Source organism: Monodon monoceros, unplaced genomic scaffold (genome assembly GCF_005190385.1).
Source record: "Monodon monoceros isolate NGI ecotype Baffin Bay Population unplaced genomic scaffold, NGI_Narwhal_1 Super_Scaffold_18, whole genome shotgun sequence".
Classification (NCBI taxonomy): Eukaryota; Metazoa; Chordata; class Mammalia; order Artiodactyla; family Monodontidae; genus Monodon; species Monodon monoceros.
The window spans coordinates 83,707,607-83,733,593 of record NW_021703774.1 but is presented as its reverse complement, the minus strand read 5'-3'; the positions used below and the strand labels follow the sequence as shown (position 1 = coordinate 83,733,593).

Here is a 25,987-nt window from a genome sequence, read left to right as displayed (position 1 = left end):
TTAACGTCACCGGTTTTCTAAATGTAGCTGTTAAAAATTTTAGAGTTATATATTTCTACTTAACACAGCTGCAGTGTTACTTAAACTATATACCATATAAAACTATATATAAACTATAAATATCAAGTATGCATGACAAAAAGATTTCATATATAATAATTTGGGAAACACTGTCTACTGTATCCCCTTCTTGGTGTGTTCTGTAGGACAGTAATGTGGAAAACTTGGGGAAAAAATTCATGAATTAAACATATTTGGGAAATGCCAGGTTAAGCATAGAGGACTTCTTGGGGCTTTCAATACCATGAGAATTGTGATTTTCCAAGAGATGCTTCTCAGATGCAGCATTTTCCCAACATCTTCAACCAAAGAACTCCTTTTATCATGAACACAGCACTCATTGACATAACTCTGAAGGGCAGTTTAGGGAACACTGGCCTAGAGGATAAGTCTCACAGGACTTACCTTGGTCCCTAAGGCTCTTGTGTGGCTTGTGGTTTGGCTCCAAAATCTTTTCTCTTGCTATTTCCTCCAGTTAATATCTAATATTTTCACTAGATTTCAAGTCTTCACCCCATACTTAATGAATCAGACCCTTTGAGACTACCCTTTTTATATCAATTAACTTTTGCTGCATGATAAACCTCCCCCAAATACAGTGGCTTATAATAGTGACAATTTTACATGCTATGCCATGGGTGAACTTTGCTGAGTGAAATAAACCCATCACAAAATGACAAATACTATATGATTCTGCTTACAGGAGGTATCTAGAGTAGTCACAAGCACGGATACAGAAAGTAGACGGTGCTTACTGGGAAATGGGGAGTTGTTGTTCAGTAGGTATAGAGTTTCAGCTTAGGACGATGAAAAAGTTCTAGAGAGCTGTTACACAGCAATGTGATTATAGTAAACACTACTGAACTGGACCCTTAAAAATGGTTAAGAAGATGAATATTACAGCATGTGTTTTCTATCACAATTTTAACAAGTTAAATTAAAAAAAAACCAGCAACAATAAATTTAGTTTGCAATTCTGTAGATCAGCAATTTGGGCTAGGATGAGCTGGGCACTCCTTCTACAGGTCTTGGCTGGGCTGAAGCATGCCTCTATGGTCAGCTGGCAGTCATCTGGCTAACACTGCTCCTGGGGTTGCCTGGCTCTCAGCTAGGGCCATTAGGGTGACTGGCCACATGCTTCTTGTCCTCCCTCAGGCTAACTCTGCTCACATGGCAGTCTCAGCACTCTAAGACTGTGAGAGCAAAAGCCGCACAGCCTCTTCAAAACTAGACCAGGAACTCACACAATGTCATCCCTCTTGCTGCTTTCTATCAAAGCAAATAACAAGGCCAGCTCAGATTCAAAGGGTGGGGTAAGTATCTCTATCTCCTGATGCAAAGGGCTAAAAAGCCGAGTGACTGTTTTTACAATGGTCCACACATGTTCTGTAGTCCCATTTTCCAGAACAATCCATTATAATCGGTTTCTTATCTTTGATATGTACAGAAACATACTTTTTTTTTATGAGGCTACCTTCCTGTTTATTTTATATAATGTACAACCAAACATAGTGTATAAACTTTTACTTGATATAATAAAACTTCCTATTTCAGCACAATGTCAGAAGCAGACTCTTTTGTACTTCACTTTTTTCACTTTCTCAGATACATATCATCAGCAGATCAGAGCTATTTTATTTTGTTTAGTGGTGAATTTTTGCATTATCACATTGCTAGGCTTCCCTTGCCCCCTGTCTCTCCATTGTCTTTATTGTATCTCAATACTAAATGCAGGATATTCTCAATATGATATTTTCCAAATACATTTTTTGAGTCCTTCCACCTACCTCTGACCATTTTCTTTGGAATCTTTAACCCCAGGTGCATAGCTGCCCGCTCCTCAAGCTGAACTCCTTTTTGCTTGGCTCTAGTGGTTACTCTGGACCAACTTGTCCTGTAGCACTTAATTCACCAGATCATAATTTTCCACTTATTTACCTATCTGTACCAGTGATGGTGAGCCCTGTGTCTTGTTTACTCATACAACCCAGCATCCTCATGGTACCTGGCACAATGTAGGCATTCACTAGGTCGTTATTTTTTGTTTGTTTGTTTGTTTGTTTGTTTGTTTTTGCGGTACGCGGGCCTCTCACTGCCGCGGCCTCTCCTGTCGCGGAGCACAGGCTCCGGACGCGCAGGCTCAGCGGCCATGGCTCACGGGAGCAGCCGCTCTGCGTCACGCGGGATCCTCCTGGACCGGGGCACGAACCCGTGTCCCCTGCACTGGCAGGCGGACTCTCAACCACTGCGCCACCAGGGAAGCCCCACTAGGTCATTATTAAATAAATAAATGAACATTAATGAATAAATAGTTCAATGCAGGTGCATTCCCATGGTTTTCTTTACTGTGAGTACGGTATCTGTCCACAAGGTTATAAGGGATGGGAACTGTACCTCCTCCCTTTATTTCTTCCAACTTGTGACTCACATTTTACTGGAAGAATGCCTTCTTTTTTTTTTTTTTTTTAAGAATGCCTTCTTTTAATACCACTACCCTGGTTTCCCATATGCTCATTACTATGGCAACACTCTCAGATTTCTGTGTATACATCTATGAGTACTACCTGTTAGATTCTGCCTCTTTATCAGAGTATTTCTTCTTTGTGTGTACTTTAAGTGATGGGAACTCTCTGGAAACAAGGGCCCCTACCCTCCTCACTCCTTCTTGTGCACTTGAAAAGAATGATTGTGCAACTGTGGATACAGTATTTTATGTATGTCAATTAGGTCAAATTTATTAATCATCTTCTCAGATCTAGACACTGACTTTTCTTTTTCTTCTTACTGTGGAGAGGTACTTTAAAATCTCCCTCTGTGATTTTGAAGTTGTCTGTTTTTCCTTTCGGTTTTGTCAATTTACATATTATAGAGACTTTGAATTTTGATATCTTCTTGTTGGATCAACCCCTTATTATTACAAAATGCCCTTCTTTATCTCAAGGAATACTTCTTATCTTAAAGTCTGCTTTGTCTAATATCAGTATAGCTACATCAACTTTCTTTTGGCTAGTGTTTACATGGTATATTTTTCCCAACCTTTTACTTCAATCTTGCTGTAGCTTTGTGGTATGTATCTTGTAAGCAGCATACACTTAAGCAGTATTTAAACAAGAAAATAGATTGCCAATCTTTGACTTATGCCTAGAGTATTTAGCCCATTTACATTTACTGTAATTACTAGTATATTTAGGCTTAAATCTACAATCTTTTTCTTTTTTTTTTCACTGTTCCAGTCAACTAAAGGGAAACTTTATTGACACTCCCAGGACCATGGGGGTATGACCCTGCAGAGCAGGAGGGACTGTATTTGACCTTCTTCTTCGGGTGCATGTTGTTTGTGTGGCTTGTAACATTTGACAGCATAGGGGTGCAGGTGAGGGAAACTCTTGGGAGAGCTTATCTTGTCGAAGTTGTATTTCTGGTCTAGCTTGTGGGAGGAAGCCTCAGTAATGCCACCTGGTAGGTGCAGCACCAAGTTCAGTGTGGATTTTTCCTGGATGTTATAGTCTGAGTGAGTATAGCCACCCTCTAGCTGCTTACCCGTGAAAATCAGAAGGTGCTGGCTAGGTGGGATGCCCTCCTCGTCTTGAATTTTGCCTTTGACATTCCTTTGACATCTTTGACATGGTCACTGGGCTCAACCTCAAGAGCAAAGACCCCATCAGGGTCTCACAAAGATCTGTATCTCTACATCTTCTTATTGGCTGCCTCATTGAAGAGAAAGAGCTAAATCTACAATCTTTTTTGACCTGCCTGATTTATATTGTTTTCTCTCCCCATTGAAGAAATAACAATTGTGAAAAGTGAAGCAAGGAAGGAAAATCTTCAGACTGCAGACTAGTTTTCAGGCAGATGAACTCTAGCAGAGAGTACATAGGAAATTTGAGAATCTGGACATTTATTCTATTCAAAAGTGTTGTTAGATATTCTAGCATCAGGTGTGAAGGCACAGGGGAAAGAGAGAGTAATAGCATGTTAATCTGCTTCTGGAAATCGTTTGCTACTAACACATGAGATAGGAAGCCAGAGAGATTAAGTGACTTTCCCAAGCCCCTCAGCTTATTAGTGGTAGAGCTCGCACTAGACTTCTCCTGACTTCCAAGTCCAGTCTCACCCTCCTCCCTCACCCTGTCCCCATCACTGCTGTAATCCCAGTTCTTACTGTCCTTTGAGAGGTATGGGCAGCATACCGCTGCTCTAGAATCATAGGCTGGGGTCTGTCCTTACTGTTGAAAAAGAGGCCAGAACAAAGGAATATTAATAGCCCTGTAGGGCTTTCCAGGAGCCCACAGTAGGGTTGGGAGACTTTCAAACAAACCATCTGAACTAGCACAGATGGTTGTGAACTTTCTTAAACTCACCTGAGAGACTTAAGATCTGGTAGGAAGAACAGGGTCAGGACCTCAACGCCATTCTACAGATTGGAAACCCAAAATAAATCAGAGATAGGACTGAGTCCAGACCCACAGGCACCAGCAAAGTGCTTCATATGCTACACTGCTAGAACTCCCTAGCTCACCTGTTTTACTTTTAAGGGAGAAGAATGCTTTGAGCATTCCAAAACATAGCTCCGGAGACATAGTAGGAACTAATGATGATCTGGGAGGGCTGGAGTACAAGATGAGAGAAACCATACTTGCCTTTCATCCAGGTGTACCTGGTGTGCACACTACCTCAGTGCCTCACTCTTACGGCTACGAGTTTTACAGCAACCCTTCTCAGACTGCAAAAAGGCTCAGCTAAAATCCATCCTGCATTTCCTAGTGCTTGTACTAAGGCAGGTGGTATGTCTGGACAGCCTTCTACAACATGTGATTTGAAAGAGATCAGAACATCCCTGCCCAAATGTATGCCCTTGGGCCAACCAGTTCTCGTATATAAAATATGCATAATAGTTACTCTTACTGAAATTAATTCATTTGGTATTCAGTGAATGTTTATCCATGTGGCCTATTTTGCATAGGAAGTAGATTTTAGGTGTGATATGGGAAGCAACATTGGTTTGGTTGGTGTTCTTAAGGAGCATTAAGTCAAGCAAGGAAGATAAGGCACATGTGCAATATTCTATAATGACAATTATCATTTGTGGAGTACTCATTGTGCTCTTGATTTTTTACATATATTTTGTTTAATGCTGAGAACTGCTTTGAAAAGTAAGCATTTATGTCCCACTTTTACAAAGTAGGAAACTGAGATTAAGGAATTTTCCAAATTTCCCACATCTAAGAAGTGGTAGAAAGGACTCGAACCTCAATCTGTGTGGCCCTTCTACTAGTTCCACACTTCTTCCCAAATGGTCCATAAAATAAGCAATGAGTTATCTGAAAGGTGCAAAAAAAATGTCAGGGAGCGGGCTTCCCTGGTGGTGCAGTGGTTGAGAGTCCGCCTGCCGATGCAGGGGACACGGGTTCGTGCCCTGATCAGGGAAGATCCCACATGCCGCGGAGAAGCTAGGCCTGTGAGCCATGGCCGCTTAGCCTGCACGTCCGGAGCCTGTGCTCCGCAACGGGAGAGGCAACAACAGTGAGAGGCCCGCGTACCACAAAAAAAAAAAAAAAAAAAAAAATGCCAGGGAGCAAAGATGCTCACTTCCAGCTGTGATGATTGGGGAAGGTATCATGGCAGAAACCATTTGAGCTGGGCCTTTAATGATAGCAATAGATACAGGAGGAATATATTCTAAATTCTAGATAGAGGGAATGGCTTCAGAAAAAGCATAGAGGTGAGACTGATTTGGATCTCATAATGGGGAATAGTATAATTTAATACCCAAGGTGTATACTGAGGGGCAAGCGGTAGGCAAGGCTAGAAATGTGAGTTCAGGCCAGATTGTGGAGTCTTGCTGACAGGTGAAGAAGAAAAGATGCTATGAGGCAATAGGAGCCATTAAAGCCCCCCTCTCAGACCCAGGGAATTGGGGATATATATATACATTAAATTTAAAAGGAAAATGAGGCCACAGAAGACTTATACCTCATTTTATTGCACTTTGTTTTATTTCACTTCGCAGATACTGTATTTCTTACAAATTGAAAGTTTATGGCAACTCTGTGTTGAACAAGTCTATCGGAACCATTTTTCCAATAACATTCTTTTACATTGGGTCTCTGTCTTACATTTAAAAAATTCTCCCAATATTTCAAACATTTTCATTGTTATTGTATGTGTTATGGTAATCTGTGATCAGTGATTCTTTTTTATTTAAAATATTTTTTAACATCTTTATTGGAGTATAACTTCTTTACAATGCTGTGTTAGTTTCTGCTGCATAACAAAGTGAATCAGTTACATGTATACGTATATCCCCATATCCCCTTGCTCTTGAGTCTCCCTCCCATCCTCCCTATCCCACCGCTCTAGGTGGTCACAAAGCACCGAGCTGATCTCCCTGTGTTATGCAGCTGCTTCCAACTAGCTATCTATTTTACATTTGGTAGTGTATATATGTCCATGTCACTCTCTCACTTCATCCCAACTTACCCTTCCCCCTCCCCATGTCCTTAAGTCAATTCTCTATGTCTGCATCTTTATTCCTGTCCTGGCCCTAGGTTCATCAGAACCATTTATTTTAATTCCATATATACGTGTTAGTATACGGTATTTGTTTTTCTCTTTCTGACTTACTTCACTCTATATGACAGACTCTAGGTCCATGCACCTCACAACAAATAACTCAATTTCATTTCTTTTTATGGCTGAGTAATATTCCATTGTATATATGTGCCACATCTTCTTTATCCATTCATCTGTTGATGGACACTTAGGTTGCTTCCATGTCCTGGCTATTGTAAATAGAGCTGCAATGAACATTGTGGTACATGACTCTTTTTGAATTATAGTTTTCTCAGGGTATATGCCCAGTAGTGGGATTGCTGGGTCATATGGTAGTTCTATTTTTAGCTTTTTAAGTAGCCTCCATACTGTTCTCCATAGTGGCTGTACGAATTTACATTCCCACAAACAGTGCAAGAGGGTTCCCTTTTCTCCACACCCTCTCCAGCATTTATTGTTTGCAGATTTTTTGATGATGGCCATTCTGACTGGTGTGAGGTGATATCTCATTGTAGTTTTGATTTGCATTTCTCTAATGATTAGTGATGTTGAGCATCCTTTCATGTGATTGTTGGCAATCTGTATATCTTCTTTGGAGAAATGTCTATTTAGGTCTTCTGCCCATTTTTGGATTGGGTTTTTGTTTCTTTGATATTGAGCTGCATGAGCTGCTTGTAAATTTTGGAGATTAATCCTTTGTCAGTTGCTTCATTTGCAAATATTTTCTCCCATTCTGAGGGTTGTCTTTTCATCTTGTTTATGATTTCCTTTGCTGTGCAAAAGCTTTTAAGTTTCATTAGGTCCCATTTGTTTATTTTTGTTTTTATTTCCATTTCTCTAGGAGGTGGATCAACAAAGATTTTGCTGTGATTTATGTCATAGAGTGTTCTGCCTATGTTTTATTCTAAGATTTTGATAGTGTCTGGTCTTACACTTAGGTCTTTAATCCATTTTGAGTTTATGTTTGTGTATGGTGTTAGGGAGTGTTCTCATTTCATTCTTTTACATGCAGCTGTCCAGTTTTTCCAGCACGATTTATGAAGAGGCTGTCTTTTCTCCACTGTATATTCTTGCCTACTTTATCAAAGATAAGGTGACCATATATATGTGGGTTTATCTCTGGGCTTTCTATCCTGTTCCATTGATCTATATTTCTGTTTTGGGACCAGTACTATACTGTCTTGATTACTGTAGCTTTGTAGTATAGTCTGCAGTCAGGGAGCCTGATTCCTCCAGCTTCATTTTTCTTTCTCAAGATTGCTTTGGCTAGTCGGGATCTTTTGTGTTTCCATACAAATTGTGCAATTTTTTGTTCTAGTTCTGTGAAAAATGCCAGTGGTAGTTTGATAGGGATTGCATTGAAGCTGTTGATTGCTTTAGGTAGTATAGTCCTTTTCACAATGTCGATTCTTCCAATCCAGAAACATGGTATATCTCTCCATCTGTTTGTATCATGTTTAATTTCTTTCATCAGTGTCTTATAATTTTTTGCATATAGGTCTTTTGTCTCCGTAGGTAGGTTTATTCCTAGATATTTTATTCTTTTTGTTGCAGTGGTAAATGGGAGTGTTTTCTTAATTTCACTTTCAGATTTTTCATCATTAGTGTAGAGGAATGCAAGAGATTTCTGTACATTAATTTTGTATCCTGCTACTTTACCAAATTCATTGATTAGCTCTAGTAGTTTTCTGGTAGCATCTTTAGGATTCTCTATGTATAGTATCATGTTATCTGCAAACAATGACAGCTCTACTTCTTCTTTTCTGATGTGGATTCCTTTTATTTCTTTTTCTTCTCTGATTGCTGTGGCTAAAACTTCCAAAACTATGTTGAATAATAGTGGTGAGAGTGGGCAACCTTGTCTTGTTCCTGATAATGCTGTTTTCATGCCCACTAACACAGCGTCCATTCTGTGTTAGCCCATGGATCAAGGAGTAATTTCAACTTGTTATTCAAAAAATACATTTTTAAAGGCTGTTGTTGCCGTAGATAGTGATTCCTCTGATGGATTTAAGCAAAGTAAATTGAAAACCTTCTGGAAAGCATTCAACTTTCTAGATGACATTAAGAACATTCATGATTCATAGAAAGAGGTCAAAATATCAACAGGAGTTTAGAAGAAGTTTATTTCAACCCTCATGGATGACTTTGAGGGATTCAAGACTTCAGTGGAGAAAGTAAGTGCAGATGTGGTAGAAATAGCAAGAGAACTGGAATTAGAAGTGGAGTCTGAAGATGTGACTGAATTGCTGTAATCTCATGATAAAACATGAATGGATGAGGAGTTGCTTCTTTTGGATGAGCAAGGAAAGTGGTTTCTTGAGATGGAATCTACCCCCGGTGAAAGTGCTTTGAAGGTTGTTGAAATGACAACAAAGGATTTAGAATATTACATAAACTTAGTTGATAAAGCAGTGGCAGGGTTTGAGAGGATTGACTCCAATTTTGAAAGAAGTCCTACTGTGTGTAAAATGCTATCAAACAGCGGTGCATGCTACAGAGAAATCATTCATGAAAAGAAGAGTCAATTGATGCAGCAAACTTCATTGTTGTCTTACTTTAAGAAATTGCTGCAGCCATCCCAGCCTTCAGCAACCACCACCCTGATCCATCAGCAGCCATCAATGCCGTGGCAAGACCCTCCACCAGCAAGAAGATTAAGACTCTCTGAAAACTCAGTTGATGGTTAGGGTTTTTTTTTTTTTTACAATAAACTATTGTAAAATTAAGTTATGCACATTTTTTTAGACATCATGTTATTGCATACTTGATATACTACAGTATAGTGTAAACATAACTTTTATATGCACTGGGAAACCAAAAATTTGTGTAACTTGCTTTGCTGTAATATTTGCTTTATTACAGTGGTCTGGAACTGATTCCACAATATCTCTGTGATATGCCTGTAAACCATCACAGATGATAAGCTCTGAGAGCAGTGGTGGTGGAGAGTGGAATGGAGGGTACTGAAGAGAGGGGACCCTCTGCGACCAAGGAGAGGAGCGCTACTGAGCTCAGTAAGCAATGGGTTGTGGAGAGTAGAGAGATGATTCAAAAGGGATATTGTGGTGAGAGCCATGGTGACCAGAATGTTGGAAACATTCACAGAAATATGAGCAATAGGAAGAGGTGCTGGCCTGGGGGAAATAACCACCTGGAAAGTGTCACCCTTAGGCTCAGGGTCTGGTGGTGAGGCAGCTTATGCTGGGGGCAGCTGAGGAAGGCTGAACCCAGGGAAGTATCACAGTGGGAGGGAGCTTGAGCAGAGTGGAAACAAGCTAGGGCCACTTGAGGGGTAGATGTTTGGGACAAAGTAGGAGGACTAGGAACAGGAAAAGGAATAGGAAGAAAATAGGTAAGAATTGGAGGGCAAAACACCAGAGTAGGTTACTCCTCTCTATGCCTTTGCTTAAGGAGGGACCTTTGTTCTTACAATAAATGAATGAATTCAAACAATAAATAAAAGCAAAGTTAGTTAATGCTTCTGCCTATCAAAGAGAGTGTGTGTGACACAGCCAATTAGTTGCTTCACTCTCCAAACAGATTGTAGCCCACTGTATATGAACCATCTTGAATTATATAAATTATTCCTTAATAGAGCTTATTAATATGGTTCCTGGGCTTGAGTCCCATCTTTTCTTCTAGTAAAGTGAAATCAAATAGCATGGTTTCACTGTCGATAATGAGTTCTTAAATGGGCTTGAGCTTTGTTAACATTACCAACATCAACATGATTTCATCGTTTCTGGGGAAGAAAATATAGGATAATATTCAAAGATAATATTATCTTATTCAAACTGGGTGGTGGGACAGCGGTTTCACTTTAATGCCTTTCTTTAAAATGTATATCTAAACTTATATATATGGTACCATAAAATTGATAGAGACTAAATAATACAGGCTTACTGAAAGAACAATGCGCAATATGGAAAGATACACAACGCCAACACTTTTAAACCTTTATTATTCTACAAATCTTATCATGCTGATAATTCTTTCCAGCACTCAAGTGCTCAGATGGAAAGCAAGTTTGACAGGGACTCAGTGGGAGCTACTAAGGAGTTATTAAGAAGGGACGTTTTACCAGCAGGTCTTTTGTACAGGGCCAGGAGGGCCAAATTCAATAGAAAACATCTTACTAAATTTAAACAACATCTAGATATGTTAGTGCCAAATAGATAAATCTGGGACTACCGGCCTTGCTGCTTGTTTTTGCATATTTTTGACCTGCCCTTGATTTGACACAATTCTGACTCTTTGTCCCAACGATATTCTCCTAGGTACCTCATGGAAATGTCTTTCCTAGTTCAACCTGTGCCACCAACTAGCCCACTTCATTTAATATAAGGAAGTAATGCAGTGTAAATATTAGGAGATTTCCATTCTGTATGCTCCTGCTCTTGACACTGAATCCCAGACCTGGTACTTAAGAGTTGTTTGACAATTTTCTCACCTACAAAGTTGAGGTGACAGTAATAATTCTTGTTATAGGCCAAATAAAATAAGGAAGTAGAGCCCTCTGACGAATATTCATTGTTTTCCAGTCACTCAGTATTCACTCTCCATTCTTTTAGAATTTCCTTTTATGGCCAATTTGGATGGAAATTTAAATGCAAGTGCCCTGTCCTTTCTCTAAGTGAGGGACTGGTTCAAGCTCAAAGCTACACAATCAGACTATTTCTCACAGGACTTTGATTCTTGTATGGACTGATGCATGGATAAAAAGTAAAATTGGAGCTTACTTATCCTAAGCCCTCCTCCCACTTTGCTCCCCCAAGAAATGTGATTTCTGTCATAATCAGAAGCAGGTCCTATATTCTTATCTTTGATTCTGTGAGCTTCCTCATATTCTCCCAATATACTGATTTGTGCTTGTTAGAGTTGGTTTTAATCACTTAGAAAAAAGTAATCCTTCGTAATATAAAAACCAAGAACAATCTCTGGCATATAGTAGGTGCTTGTAGTGTTTGTTGATATTATTATTTTTATAACTGAGAATCTTCCTGGCAGCACTTCTACCAGACTTTCTCTCTGGTCCTATGAGTGAGAACCAAACACCCAGAATCTAATTATCATTGAGTAAATGGACACAATTTAGTTTCTAAATGAGATAAAATAAAAAATTAGTCTATATTTACAATAAGTCTGCTAAGGTGTCAGCATCCCATGGTGTGCACCCATATGTCTACCAACTGCTTTCCAGTTACTGTCACAAGACAGTACCATATAAGCAAGAATAGACGATATGTACTAAAGGACATAAAGTATTTCAGAGGAAGGAGAGATCATTGAGCTTCAAGGAGAGGATCTGAGCTGGACTTTGAAGAACTCTAATACTGGGATAGAAGATATTACAGGCAAAGGGGGGAGAGACAGTGTGAGCCAAGGCATGAAAGACATGTTTGGGGACAATGAATAGACCATTTTGGCTGAAGCAGAATTTTTTTATAGGACAACAGTAGTGGATAGTGTTTGGAAAGGTGGGTTGGAATTAACTTTAAACAAAAATTCTATAAATGGTCAAGTTGCAAATATTTCTAGTAAAAGAAACTCTTCAATATCATCCGCATCATCTTTATCCATCAGCAGCACAAAATATTTGTAAACATCTTCTGGATGTAATTTGGAACTATGGATTAGAGAGTTCTCATTGACCTTCAGAGGGTACATTTTGGGAACCATACGTTCCTAGATAAAATTATCGTATAATCATGGCTAAGGTCATTCCAAAGAACAGGTATGGATAGAATGTTCATAAAACAGCACCTGAAGATGAAAGCCCCTAGGCACTGATTATACAAATCATATATGAATAATTCCATGAAAGAAAATTTTTGTTTTGTTTTGTTTTGTTAACATCTTTATTGGAGTAAAATTGCTTTACAATGGTGTGTCAGTGTCTCCTTTATAACAAAGTGAATCAGTTATACATATACTTTTGTTCCCATATCTCTTCCCTCTTGTGTCTCCCTCCCTCCCACCTTCCCTATCCCACACCTCTAGGTGGTCACAAACCACCGAGCTGATCTCCCTGTGCTATGCGGCTGCTTCCCACTAGCTATCTATTTTACGTTTGGTAGTGTGCATATGCCCATGCCACTCTCTCACTTTGTCACAGCTTACACTTCCCCCTCCCCATGTCCTCAAGTCCATTCTCTAGTAGGTCTGTGTCTTTATTCCCGTCTTACCCCTAGGTTCTTCATGACATTTCTTTTTCTTATATTCCATATATATGTGTTAGCATACGGTATTTGTCTTTCTCTTTCTGACTTACTTCACTCTGTATGACAGACTCTAGGTCCATCCACCTCACCACAAATATCTCAATTTCGTTTCTTTTTATGGCTGAGTAATATTCCATTGTATATATGTGCCACATCTTCTTTATCCATTCATCCGATGATGGACACTTAGGTTGCTTCCATGTCCTGGTTATTGTAAATAGAGCTGCAATGAACATTTTGGTACATGACTCTTTTTGAATTATGGTTTTCTCAGGGTATATGCCCAGTAGTGGGATTGCTGGGTCGTATGGTAGTTCTATTTGTAGTTTTTAAAGGAACCTCCATACTGTTCTCCATAGTGGCTGTATCAATTTACATTCCCACCAGCAGTGCAAGAGTGTTCCCTTTTCTCCACACCCTCTCCAGCATTTATTGTTTCTAGATTTTTTGATGATGGCCATTCTGACGGGTGTGAGATGATATCTCATTGTAGTTTTGATTTGCATTTCTCTAATGATTAATGATGTTGAGCATTCTTTCATGTGTGTGTTGGCTATCTGTATATCTTCTTAGGAGAAATGTCTATTTAGGTCTTCTGCCCATTTTTGGATTGGGTTGTTTGTTTTTTTGTTATTGAGCTGCATGATCTGCTTGTAGATTTTGGAGATTAATCCTTTGTCAGTTGCTTCATTTGCAAATATTTTCTCCCATTCTGAGGGTTAAGAAAAGTTTTAAGAACAGCTAATACCTTCCAAGGGTTTTTATTGTTTATTTTCCAATAAAAACATGCTTTGATGCCAGGCACAAAATGTCCACCTCATGAAAACCACAATGTTTAAACAGATGCTTATCAGCCCTGAGAACTGCCAAAAAAGCTAATAAGCCGGTGCTTTTCATGGTGATTGGTCTCTACCACCCTGTTAGGAGCCATGACATTTTGTCCTTATTGAGCAGAGAAGGTGGTGGTGAGGGGAGTGCGGGTTGGAGGTACACAAAGTGGTGTTTGTAGGGGAGGAGATCTGTTGACTTACTGATTAGCTATATACACATTTGGGTTAAATGCTCTCCACTTGGAAGATATCCTTTGTGATAACCTGGTACTCAGATGGTATAAAAAGAAAATCCAGGCTCTGCTAGACCAGAGCCAATGGCAACCATGGCAAAGCTTATTCTCACAGGTGAGTCTGTAATTGGAGATAAAGCCTTGTTCTTACCTGATTTCTTTTTCTCTCTGCATCTGACAGGCATGAAATAGTCTTCACACACACCTCTATGCTTTTCTATTGTTCTTTCATTATTTCAAATTTCCAAGAGAATCCAGACATACACAAATGAGTCTACTTCTGATTCTTTTAATCTCAATTGACTCTGGCAGCATTTCTACCTTTGTTGATGCCACAAGCATGGTCCTAAAAGAAAGGCTAGTTTTCTTCCAATGCTTGTCTTACACTCCCATTCCTTGTTGAGTTGTTCCCATTTCTCTATTCATCTTTCTGCACCACCTCATTTTAATTGATCTTATTTTAATTTACATGTTTGTGTTTTTGGTCTATCTTTTTCAGAGATGAAAATCAGTGGGAACTGAGACAGAGTTATGCAAGTTATCTTTGTTCTACTGTTTTCAGAATTATTTCTCTTTAATCCCTTACTGTCTTACTGAGTTGCTGATGTATTATAAAAATATCAGTTATAATTCAATCATTTAAAGGGGTTGATTCAGTACATTGTTTAGAGCCAATTTATATCCATAGCTTATTAGTTGCTCTAGAGCTGAGATTTACAAAGTTTTTATAGCTTCAGAACCTTTTCCAAATGAAACCTCTAGCTCAATTTATAAAGCAATCAGGTCAAAAGTGTCCTGGTAGAAGCCAGGGAACAGCATCTGGAGCCTTGTCTAACAGTTTCTAGTTCTCTTCTACCGTAAGGGCCCTTAAAGTTGTTATAAAAAAACTCGAAGGCCCCAAGAGATACTGAATTCACTGATTTAGAGGATGCTTTGTGTGTGAAGCTGTATTCATCCCAGTTAAGGGTGGTGAAGCATGGATGGGTGTGTAGTCATTGAGTAGAGTAAATTTTGGGTAGTTTCAGTACGTAGATCTCCCATAGGTGGTAGACTTCCAACTCTGTCTTCCGTAACATTTGTTACTGACATGGAAGAAGGAAGAAGAGAGAGCCATGCTCATTTTTGACTAAGAGAAGGGAAGTACAGATTTATTGGTGCCTTCACTGAAAAGCCTACTCTTTGGCATAACCCCTAAGTGCCACTTGGGGTATAAAAACCTATGACCCATAGGATGGTACCGAAGGCCTCAGAATTGTATTCTACAAGATATAGACAATTGGTTCAGAATACATGTGTTTTCTTTCTCTCTAGGTCTGGCCCTTCTGCTGGGTGCTCAGCTAGGTAAGTCATGGACTCTGTATTATATCCTTGACATAATTTTTTCCTACAATAAACCTAAAATCTTTATAAATTACTCATAATGCAATTGTCTGCTTAATGTATTAAATGTGATTTTTTCATATTCTAATATTACTTTTTAAAAAGCATATCAAGGGCTTCCCTGGTGGTGCAGTGGTTGAGAGTCCGCCTGCCAATGCAGGGGACATGGGTTCGTGCCCCGGTCTGGGAAGATCCCACATGCCGCGGAGCGGTTAGGCCCGTGAGCCATGGCCACTGAGCCTGCGCGTCCGGAGCCTGTGCTCCACAACGGAAGAGGCCACAACAGTGAGAGGTCCGTGTACCACCCAAAAAATAAATAAATAAAAATAAAAGCATATCAAGAGATAGATAAGCTATGCTAGGAAAGAAAGCTACTGTCTTCTTTACAGACAGATGGATTTGATGTTGGGAGAACCTGTTATTTTGTATTGGCTGCCACTGTTATTCTCTTCAGCATGACCACCTGAGAGTTGTAAGTTGTATTCACTGGGCTTCATAGGACTACTGGGCATTTTTTCTTCAGTGGTTCCTAGGCTTCACCAAGATCCCAAAGTGAATCTGTCAAAGTTAAAAATAACCAACTTGAAAGTCAGTGACTAGTTCCCAAGTTAGAAGCTTTGAAATCATATGCAAGATTGTTCCTATTAACCACCCTTACACAGAGATCAGGTATCTGAGGCAAAGGGAGGGAAACAGAAGCAGGGCTAAAACTTACAGCATATTTCAGTGGCACCTAAGTCAGGCCATTTTTCTTACTTCTTACTACTCTCAGGTTCTGCCTACCAGCTGATGTGCTACTTCACCAACTGGTCCCAGTACCGACCAGGCCTGGGAAGTTTCAAGCCTGACAACATCGACCCCTGCCTCTGTACTCACCTGATTTATGCCTTTGCTGGGATGAGAAACAACGAGATCACCACCATTGAATGGAATGATGTGACTCTCTACCAATCTTTCAATAGCCTGAAAAACAAGTAAGAGAACGGGAAGATTTCTAAGTTGGTATCTCTGCAGTTCAGGTTCAGTGAGTCTGAGGTGGGAACCAAGACTCTGTATTTCTAACAAGCTTCCCTAGGATGCTGATGCTTCTGGTCCAGGAGCTACACTTTAAGTATCGAGGATATAGATAACGTAGCACGTTGCCTGCTCTAGCTAGTATTAAAAAATAGTTCTGTATCTTCCTTTCACTGTAATTATCTTTTTTATGACTCAGGAAACTTCAAACCATCTTAGCTACTTGCATCAGAGAACAGGAGGCAGAGGATACCGAAGATTAGACATAAAAGAGCCCAAGAAATCAGAAGAGTTTGCTGTATTTTAAGAGTTCTGTTCTGTGTAAAAATGAAACAAAACAAACAAAAACCCTGGTATCTTTTAATTTCTAATTTGTTCAGTTAGTTAAATCCAGGAGAAGTCAGGCTACAGGCCATTGCTACCTTCAGTAGTGGCAGTATCTTGAATGCAGCCACTAGAATTTGAGTTATGATGCCTAAGAAGAAATAAACCCCTTCAGAGCGGTATTTCTCAAAGTGTAATCCATTGACCATGCAACAAATTCACATGAGTCACTTGATAAAAATCTCAATTCCCTAATCCAACTGAATCACCATCTCTGAGAAAGGGGTTAAAAACCTGGAATTTTAATGTTGTCCTCCAACTCTGGTCCTTGTACTTCATTCTTATATAAACTGATGTTTGAGAACCACTATTCCAGAAAATGTGCATGATTTTAAGCCAACTGATTTATATTAATTATCATAAAGTCTGAGAAAGTAATTATGTTCAAGCAATATTTACCATTTCATCTGATAGAGTAGAATGTAAGAATTGCCAATACATTCCAATTTTTAAAAAAACCCGGTTGCTTAATTTAGATTTTTCTAAAGAACTCTGAGTGCATTCATAATGATAACACAAATAATTTTTATAAAGTGTTCAGTAGTGAAGGAAAAGTATTATACAGAATATTTTATCAAGGCAACATCAAAGTTTCTGACCAGGCCCAATACCGAAGCAATGTTATTTTAAATTGAGGGACTCATGGATTTTGAAGTTCTTCTTTTCTATCCTTTGCTTTAAAGGAACAGCCAGCTGAAAACTCTCCTGGCCATTGGAGGCTGGAAGTTTGGAACTGCCCCGTAAGTCCTCTACGAGAGAGCCTGGTGTTCATTTGTTACAGAAGACAAGTTAGCCCAATGTGACCTATGTTCCTTCAGATTTCACATCTTAAGACAGGATATTAAGGATATACATTAAACAAATATGCTACTTAAATAAATTACTACACCAGAATCTCAGTATTAATTAGAACACCATTTATTTTGTACGTTTACATTTAGTTGGATATTCTGGGACTACATTCACAGAAGCTTAGTTACTGAGATTTCAAAACAACCTCTTCTCAAAATGTTTCAGAAGTACAACCCCTGAGGAGAGTGTTATAGCACTTCTGTCTATTTACCTTCTGGGAGAAGGGAAGAGAAAGTCATGCAAATAAACAAGAAGAATTTTTTGAGGGTATACGAACATCAGGGACTATTTGGAGAGACAACACAGTGGGCCAAGGTAGCCAGGTGTTCAAAGCAACAGGTACAATTTGGGAGAAAGATCAGAGTTGGGTGGATAACAAAACAAAGAAAACACTGAGGTACCATGGCTGACAGAGCAGTGATTACAAAGCAAGCACAGGAGAAAGCCAGGAACATAGTTTTATCTGGGATGTGGGTCTTGGTGTAAAGCTCTGAGGCAGAAATATAGGAGTTTGACTTCGCTACATGGTGTTGGGACTACCAAGGCCTCACCCTGCCTTCTTTGGATCTCCTTCAGTTTCGCTACCATGGTTTCCACTCCAGAGAATCGCAAGACTTTCATATCTTCAGTCATCAAATTCCTGCGTCAGTATGGATTTGATGGGCTGGACTTCGATTGGGAGTACCCTGGCTCTCGTGGAAGCCCTTCTCAGGACAAGCATCTCTTCACTGTCCTGGTGCAGGTGAGGAGGGAGGTGGCAGTGTTTAGCCCAAGAAAATTCAAAGCCTGTTCTTTTCAAGGAGAACCTGGTGGTTCCAGAGTGAAACTAAACTGGAATTTAGAATTTTGGAAACTTTACATTGCAAAGATTCTTAGATATCATGCCTACATTCAACAGCATTTAATAATAATAATATTATTATGTGTGCTATGTGTCAGGCACAATTCTACAAGCTGTTTTTAGAATCATAACTCATTTCATCTTCGTATCTACTCTATGATATAGGTACTGTAAGTACCATAACCTTTATTTTACAGACGAGGAAGCTAATATATAGCGGGTTTAAGGAACTTGCCTAATATCACACAACTAATAGGTGTCATAACTACCCAAGTAGTCTGACTACAGAGCCCATTGCTTCTAACCTTTATACTAGCTGCCTATTATCACTGAGCACTTACACCATCCCAGACACTGCATTAAGTGTCAGGCTAAAGATGAGAATAAGACACAATCCTTGGCTTTAAAAAATACACCATCTTAGGTGGAAGCCTGAAAAATAACCAACAATTACAGTACACTTAGGTAAATGTCATGATAGAGGTATTCAGAGTGCAAAAGCAGCACAGAGAGAAGGTACCTAATTCTGCTCTGGGGCAGGATCAAGAAGAGCTTAGTCTTGAAAGTGGTGTTAACCAATTAAGTGACGATGGGATTGCACAAATGAAGACATGTAGATATGTGTGAGCAGGTATGTGAGTAATGGATTATGAGGCTGCACCAGAGACAAGAATCAGATCATGTAGGATTTGTATATTATGTTAAGTAATTTGGACATTATGTTCAAGACAACTTTGAAGGATTTTTAAGTAATGGAAAGATATGACAAAGCTCATGTTTTAGAAGGATCACTCTGGCTTTAACCATGGTGGACGAATTAGAAGGTAAGGAGTCAGGGATCGAGTTAGAAGGCTATTGCAATAAATCCAGCAAGAGATGCTGAGGGTCTGAACGAATACCCTAACAGTGAGAACAGAAAAAGGAAGTATATGAGATATTAGGAGGGTAGAATCAATAGGATTTGGAGACCAATTGGAAGTGGAAAAAGAGAACTTCCAGTTTTCTGACCTTGAGAACTAGTTTGACTATGGTCCTGTTAACTAAGATGGTAAATACAGGAAACAAGGTAGATTTGGAGCAAGAAAAAGGGCTCATTAATTTGTCTTTGAACATGCTGAGTGAGAGGAATCTGTAGGACATCCTATAGTTTTGCCTAATAGACACTGGATGAATAGATATTGGGTGAATGCCAAGCTGGAGTTCAGAACAAAGGACTTGATTTGATATACTGTATTGATGTCATCAGCAAAGGTAAATAATTAAGAGATCACCAAGGAAAAATGAATGGAGTGAGAAAAGCCAAGGATGGCTTTTAGATTTACTCTCCCCCAAGACAGGGTTTTTTCCTATACCATCTGGTATACCAGATTGTCAGGCAGCCTCCAATAGTTTCAATATTAAGTAATTCACTGGTTGAAAAATAAACCTACTTACTTGTTGAACAGCTCTAGAGATCAAAAAGAACATCTGTATTCTTAGTCAATACATGCGTCCAGTCATAATTAATAACTTCCAATTAGTGGTTCTAGCTCTGCCCACTGAAGTAACATAGAATGAAGCTGCACCTTTTGCAATATATTAGTTCGATATTTGAAGACAGCTATATCTTGCCTATAGTTTTTCTCCTTCCAGTTAAATAACCAGTTCCTTTAACAAGTACCCATACAACAATTTTCAGACCCACTCTTCACTGGAACACACTCTGGTACACCCTAATAATGCAGTTATAAAAACTGAATCCATGGATTCCCTGGTGGCGCAGTGGTTGAGAGTCCGCCTGCCGATGCAGGGGGCGCTGGTTCATGCCCTGGTCCGGGAAGATCCCACATGCCGCGGAGCGGGTGAACCCGTGAGCCATGGCCGCTGAGCCTGCGCGTCCGGAGCCTGTGCTCTGCAACGGGAGAGGCCACAACAGTGAGAGGCCTGCGTACCACAAAAAAAAAAAACAAACAACAAAAAACAAAACTGAATCCAGTGCTCCGGGTAAGATTAGAGTCACAAAATAACAGTGGATTAACCCCTAGCATTGAACGGGAACCTATCACCTGGCTGTTACCACCTTCCTCACTGGCCAATTCAGCATTTCATTTGATGGGATGTCAGTCCTATTAAGTAGCTCATTTACTGGACAAAGGGAAGCAAATCTCTATATTGCTAAAAGCTGGATATAGGTTACTGTAGCAAGTATAACTTCAAAGTGTAGTGATATAAGTAGAGCTCTGACTGGTCATCTGGGACCTGGGTTCTCGTCATGATCTGGATACTAACTTGCTGTGAGACTTCGGTGAAATTGTCTAACTTCTATGCATATTAGCTATAAAATGAATACCATCAATTCTGTCTACTTTATAGGGATATGCAGAAACTACAGATAAAATATGTGAAAGCACTTTGAAAAAGAAAAGCATTATACAAACATATATTTATTAATATTTAAGGAGGTGAAATCAGTTTCATAGATGTCCTACTGTACTTGATTATTCTATAGGAAATGCGTGAAGCTTTTGAGCAGGAGGCCATCCAAACCAACAAGCCCAGGCTGCTGGTCACTGCTGCAGTAGCTGCTGGCATCTCCAACATCCAGTCTGGCTATGAGGTTCCTCAGCTGTCCCAGTGAGTGACTCACCTTATCCTCAAACTCCTATAGGTATCAGTTTTGCAAAGCAGACTCGTCCTTAGTCTGTCTTGCCACTCAGGGACTTTGTTTAAGAGGCATTGGAAGTGGTATCTTTTGTCTGCACAGGTGTGGGAAATAACAATTGGAAATGCTTTTAAACGCTTTATCCCACCTCAGGTACCTAGACTACATCCATGTCATGACTTATGACTTCTATGGCCCCTGGGAGGGCTACACTGGAGAGAACAGCCCCCTCTACAAATACCCAACTGACACTGGCAACAATGCTTACCTCAATGTGGTGAGTACCCACACAGATGCAGGTTCAGACCAGAGATGTTGTAAATCACATGGAGATTCAGAGACAAAAGAAATATAAATTCTGCAAAAGTCTCATTTGGACAACTCTCTTCTTAAGTGGCTGATCATATTTCATTAACTATAACCTCACCAAAATATTTCCAAAAATACCAACTAATCTATCTGCTATTAGCATCATTCAATTTTACCTTTTAGGACAGTGGACTAGCATAACTAAGCAATCGGTCATCAGCTGGGTGGGCCTCTAACTCACCTGCTACATTTTCAGGATTATGCCATGAACTACTGGAAGAACAATGGGGCTCCAGCTGAGAAGCTCATCGTTGGATTCCCTGCCTATGGACACAACTACATCCTAAGCAACCCTTCCAACAATGGCATTGGTGCCCCCACTTCTGGTGCTGGTCCTGCTGGGCCCTACACCAGGCAGGCTGGGTTCCTGGCCTACTATGAGGTAGGTAGCCTGGGCTTTACAGTTGAAATTCTGTGAATTTCATGCCCTGTGCTGCACAGTAGCCTTAGGGCTAGAATCTGTGTAAAGCTTGAATGTTCATTTTGTCCACTACTTACCTACTGTAACACAGATATTACTCCAAATGCTTCAGGTGTTTAAGTAACCTATTCATTTACCTAATCCAGTATGAAGAACATTTGTAGTGTGCAATATCCCTTCAAACAACAGACTACATACTTAAGGTCATTTATATTAGCACTTAAGGGAATTAAATAACTGTATCTCCCATACTAACATGGGTTCTCAAAATCAAGCACTAAAAATAGGGATAACATCTGAGTATTTCATAAACAACTTGATCTTATTTACTGCAAATAAAAACCCATAATTAGAAATCTGAGGAAAACCCCTATTGCAGGCATGACAGAAAAAAAAATCAAAGAGGAAATTGTATGTTTTCTCTTTTTGGGGAGTCATACTTAAAGGATTTGAATCTCTTGACTTTTTAAAGATCTGCACCTTCCTGAAAGATGGAGCCACTCAGGCATGGGATGCCTCTCAGTACGTGCCCTACACCTATAAGGGCAATGAGTGGGTTGGCTATGACAACGTCAAGAGCTTTAATATCAAGGTAAGGTCAGCCCCTCCAATGTGCTGTGAGCTCAGCCCTGAGTCCCCCGAAATAAAATGACTGCTGGTGTCCTCTATCCTTAAACAGGCTGAGTGGCTTAAACAGAACAACTTTGGAGGTGCCATGGTCTGGGCCATTGACATGGATGACTTCACAGGCACATTCTGTAACCAGGGCAAGTTCCCCCTGATCAACACCTTGAAGGATGTTCTTGGCCTGAAGAGTGCAAGTAAGTGACAGCAGGGGGATGCCTATGGTGTATAAATGCTCCTTTTCCAACTCAAAAGACAGCCTAACATCTTCCCCCTTTGCCCCAGGAGTCTCTTCCCATTTTACCTCACTGTTCTTGCCTGCCTGAGAGAGAAGTGCTATATTCTTTCCTTACCCTTGAATGTCCACATCAGGAATTTTATGTTCTTATGAGAAACCAGGCTTACTGGGTGGGTTTTCCAGGTCTACTAATTCTTAAAGGTGTGGAAAAGCCTCAAGAAATTAGGCTGACCTTCAATATAAGCATTTATTTTTCTATGGACCCCTTATTAAAAGTCTCCTTCAGCCTGCTTGGGGAGATTGAACAAAAAACCCTAAGCAGTACTGAAATATTTCTAATCTATAATTCAGAGGAAGTACCAATTCCCTAAAATTTGTCCAGATTTTCTCTTACAGCTTATTTGCTTACCGCTTATAACCAGATCCTAGAAAAGCATTTCGCATATACTGGGTGCTCAGTAAAATTTTTTTCAAATGATTTTAACATCATAAGAGAGAACTTTTAAAATTTAAAACTGGGCTGGCTTGAAATTATAGCTGTTCCTAATTCCTAAGATGGAGTTATCTTGTGAGCTCCTCAGTTACAGGGACCCAGAGCGAACTGCACTCCACCTCCAGACCTCACCCCAGGTCTGCTAGTTCTTCACCTCTAGGTGAATCTGAGAGCTTCTGCCAGGTCCACTAGTCTGCTCTTCATGCTGTTTCAGGTTGCACCACCTCCACTCAGTCCAGTGAGCCCAACAGTCGTACCGGAAGTGGGAGTGGAAGTGGAAGTGGGAGTAGCAGCTCTGTGGGTAGTGGATACTGTGCCGGCAAAGCCAATGGCCTCTACCCTGTGGCAAATAACAGAAATGCCTTCGTGAACTGCGCAAATGGAATCACATACGAGCAGTATTGCCCGGCTGGGCTTGTCTTTGACACCAGCTGTCAGTGCTGCAAGCTGGCATAAATCTGACCTGTGTCTCCATTCCCTAGTGTGCTGAACAGTCTCCTTTGTTTAGCACACCTTGCTCCTACCTAGAGTTCTGCAATAAAATCCATCAGTCAAAACATGAGTGTCCTTGGTTTTAAGTGATTTGGGTGGAGACCCTTCTAGATTTGAAAATACAGGCTGTGCATGGGGGTGGAGAGGCAGAAGAGAGTGTGTGAGGAAATGATGATACCAACAAACCCACAAGCCTTCTACTGGCCTAGGTTGATCTGCATAAAGGTTGGATGCTGTCAGGAGGAAACATCTGAATGTTTGGTGTTGGCATGGGATGAGGGCATGAAGAAGATAGGTCTGCATCTTGGTGACTGTTCTCAGTAGGGAACCAAAGTGATTCTGGGAGACTCGGGGGCACAGGCCTGTTTGGCTTGCTCAAGGAACAGAAGGCCAGGACATTCTTTCCGTGTCTGCTGAGGTCCCAGAACTGGTGCAGCTCCCCTGAATTGGCACCATCGGGAAGGTCTTTGCAGTGGTCTCCTTTGGGGATGTCTGCCTTTCTCAGGAGTGAAAGCAGAGGTCCTTTCCTTGAAACCATAGCTGTGGTCACTAGCAGCTGTGGTTTTACTGCATTATCTCCTCCCCTGGCTTGGCTGATTGACTGGCGTAGATGTCAGATTCAAGAGGGCTTATCAGATTATCACCCCTTGGAATCTGCATCAGAGAACAAGGAATGACGAACAGTCCCTGAGACTGGCTTTGCCTATAATATGTAAGCTTAAGATCTGTAGTGAGAAACTGAGGAGAAGGGAAAGTTGCCCTGGAGGCAGAGCAAGAAGACTAAAGGGGAGAAATGGAGAAAAGCCACGATGAAAGATGCAGAGAGAACATTTATCAGTAGCTTTCCAACTCTTCATTCTAGCTCCTTCCTGAGGCCCAGATGCATTTCTGCCTTTGGGTTCTGTGAAACACCCCTATAACTATGTAATAAACTCCTCTTTGCTACATAAGCTGGCTTAAGTTTGTTTCTTTTATTTTCAACTGAAAGAATCCTAAGTAATAAGAATATAATGGCTCCTATTTTCTGGCATGCTTACTGTATGTCAAACTCCATTTTAAGTGTTTTACATGTGTTTTGTGATTTAATTCTCTCAGCAACTTTTTGAGGAAGATAACATTAACCCAAGAAACTGAATAACCTGCCCGACATCTCACAGCTAATAAGTTGCAGAGCCAGATCCAAAAGACGTCACAGTCCTAACTACTATGCTTTACTGCCTCCTTTGACACAGATCTCAGTGTTCTCATGGTAGATGGCAGCACTGGTGGTAATGATGAGGCACATGCAGCTTTCTGGGTAATGACTATTCATTCATGAGCCCACAACATTTCTTGATTATTTATTATGTGCCAGATAATGTTCTAGGTACTAAAGACATAGTGGTGAGTAACATAAAGAGTTCACCCTTATGGGGATTATATTTTGCTGATGGGAGTGTTAAGCAATAAATTAGCAAAAAAAAAAGAAATGAGGAAAGTGAATCAGTGATAGAAAGTGACAAAGGGAGGAGCCTATTTTAGTTTGAGCAGTCCAGGAAGGCATCTCTGGAGAGATCCCATATGAGATGAGCCTTGATATTAGAGAGGAACCAGTCATTCTGAGATCTGGGAAAAGTGCAGAGGTGCAGCAAGTACAAAGTCCTCATTGTTCATAACTCAACAAAGGTTCCTCTGGTCCAACACACTAGGATTCTGGAGAGATCCACACATCTGTACATCTGAAGATAAGTAGACTGGAACAAATAGAGGAGGTGGAATTGGGAGAACAGCAGAGGTGGTACTTGCAATCTGGACTCCGTGGCCACGACAGTACTGAGCCAACAGTTCCAGAGGACCCCGTAGTAATAGGGCAGGCAGCACACACAGATTAGGCCTCCAGACTGCAGCAATACCCCAGACACAGGGAACCAGGCATCAGCAGTGGCAAGGCCCATGACCTCAGTCCCTCCAGTTCTGGTGGTGCCTGGACTCTGGCACTCTTGCATCTGACAATCCCAGATGCATCAAAGGCACCCATGACCCCCTTCCCATCCTACCCTCCCTCTGCCCTTGCTGTGGCAGTGTTGCCCACCACCCAAGCATCCCTGGACCCAGTGGAGGTGCCCACCATCCTGATGCCCTTGGCAGTGACCCTAGCAACAATGGCAACATTGGCAACAGCAAGGCAACAGAGATTCTGGAGGCAAAGCAGCAAGGGCATAAGTGACACCTCTGGCAGAGGCGGTGGAGGGTGGGAAGTTAATTTTCAAATATAGCCAGAGACATTTCAGGTAAGAGAAACAAAAACTTGTGCTATAGCACTACCTACTGGAAAAAAAAAAAAAAAGGCCTCTAATAAC

General features: G+C 40.5%; 1 protein-coding gene across 3 annotated transcripts; it reads left to right on the top strand.

The window, feature by feature from the left end:
• The first annotated feature begins 13,890 nt into the window (after positions 1-13,890).
• LOC114898786 (acidic mammalian chitinase-like) lies at positions 13,891-23,718 on the top strand. Of its 3 annotated transcripts, XM_029228860.1 has the most exons (11): positions 13,891-14,014; positions 15,211-15,240; positions 16,052-16,253; positions 17,361-17,417; positions 18,106-18,271; positions 20,859-20,983; positions 21,165-21,288; positions 21,577-21,762; positions 22,274-22,393; positions 22,481-22,622; positions 23,371-23,718. In XM_029228860.1, the coding sequence occupies exons 1-11, from the start codon at positions 13,984-13,986 to the stop codon at positions 23,610-23,612; spliced, it is 1,425 nt and encodes a 474-aa protein (XP_029084693.1). In that variant the 5' UTR covers positions 13,891-13,983; the 3' UTR covers positions 23,613-23,718. The 3 variants fall into 3 exon arrangements, with proteins under 3 accessions (XP_029084693.1, XP_029084695.1, XP_029084694.1); XM_029228862.1 differs by lacking the exons at positions 13,891-14,014; positions 15,211-15,240; positions 16,052-16,253 and adding an exon at positions 18,568-18,703; XM_029228861.1 differs by lacking the exons at positions 13,891-14,014; positions 15,211-15,240; positions 16,052-16,253; positions 18,106-18,271 and having other exon boundaries at positions 17,367-17,417.
• Positions 23,719-25,987: the final 2,269 nt, after the last annotated feature.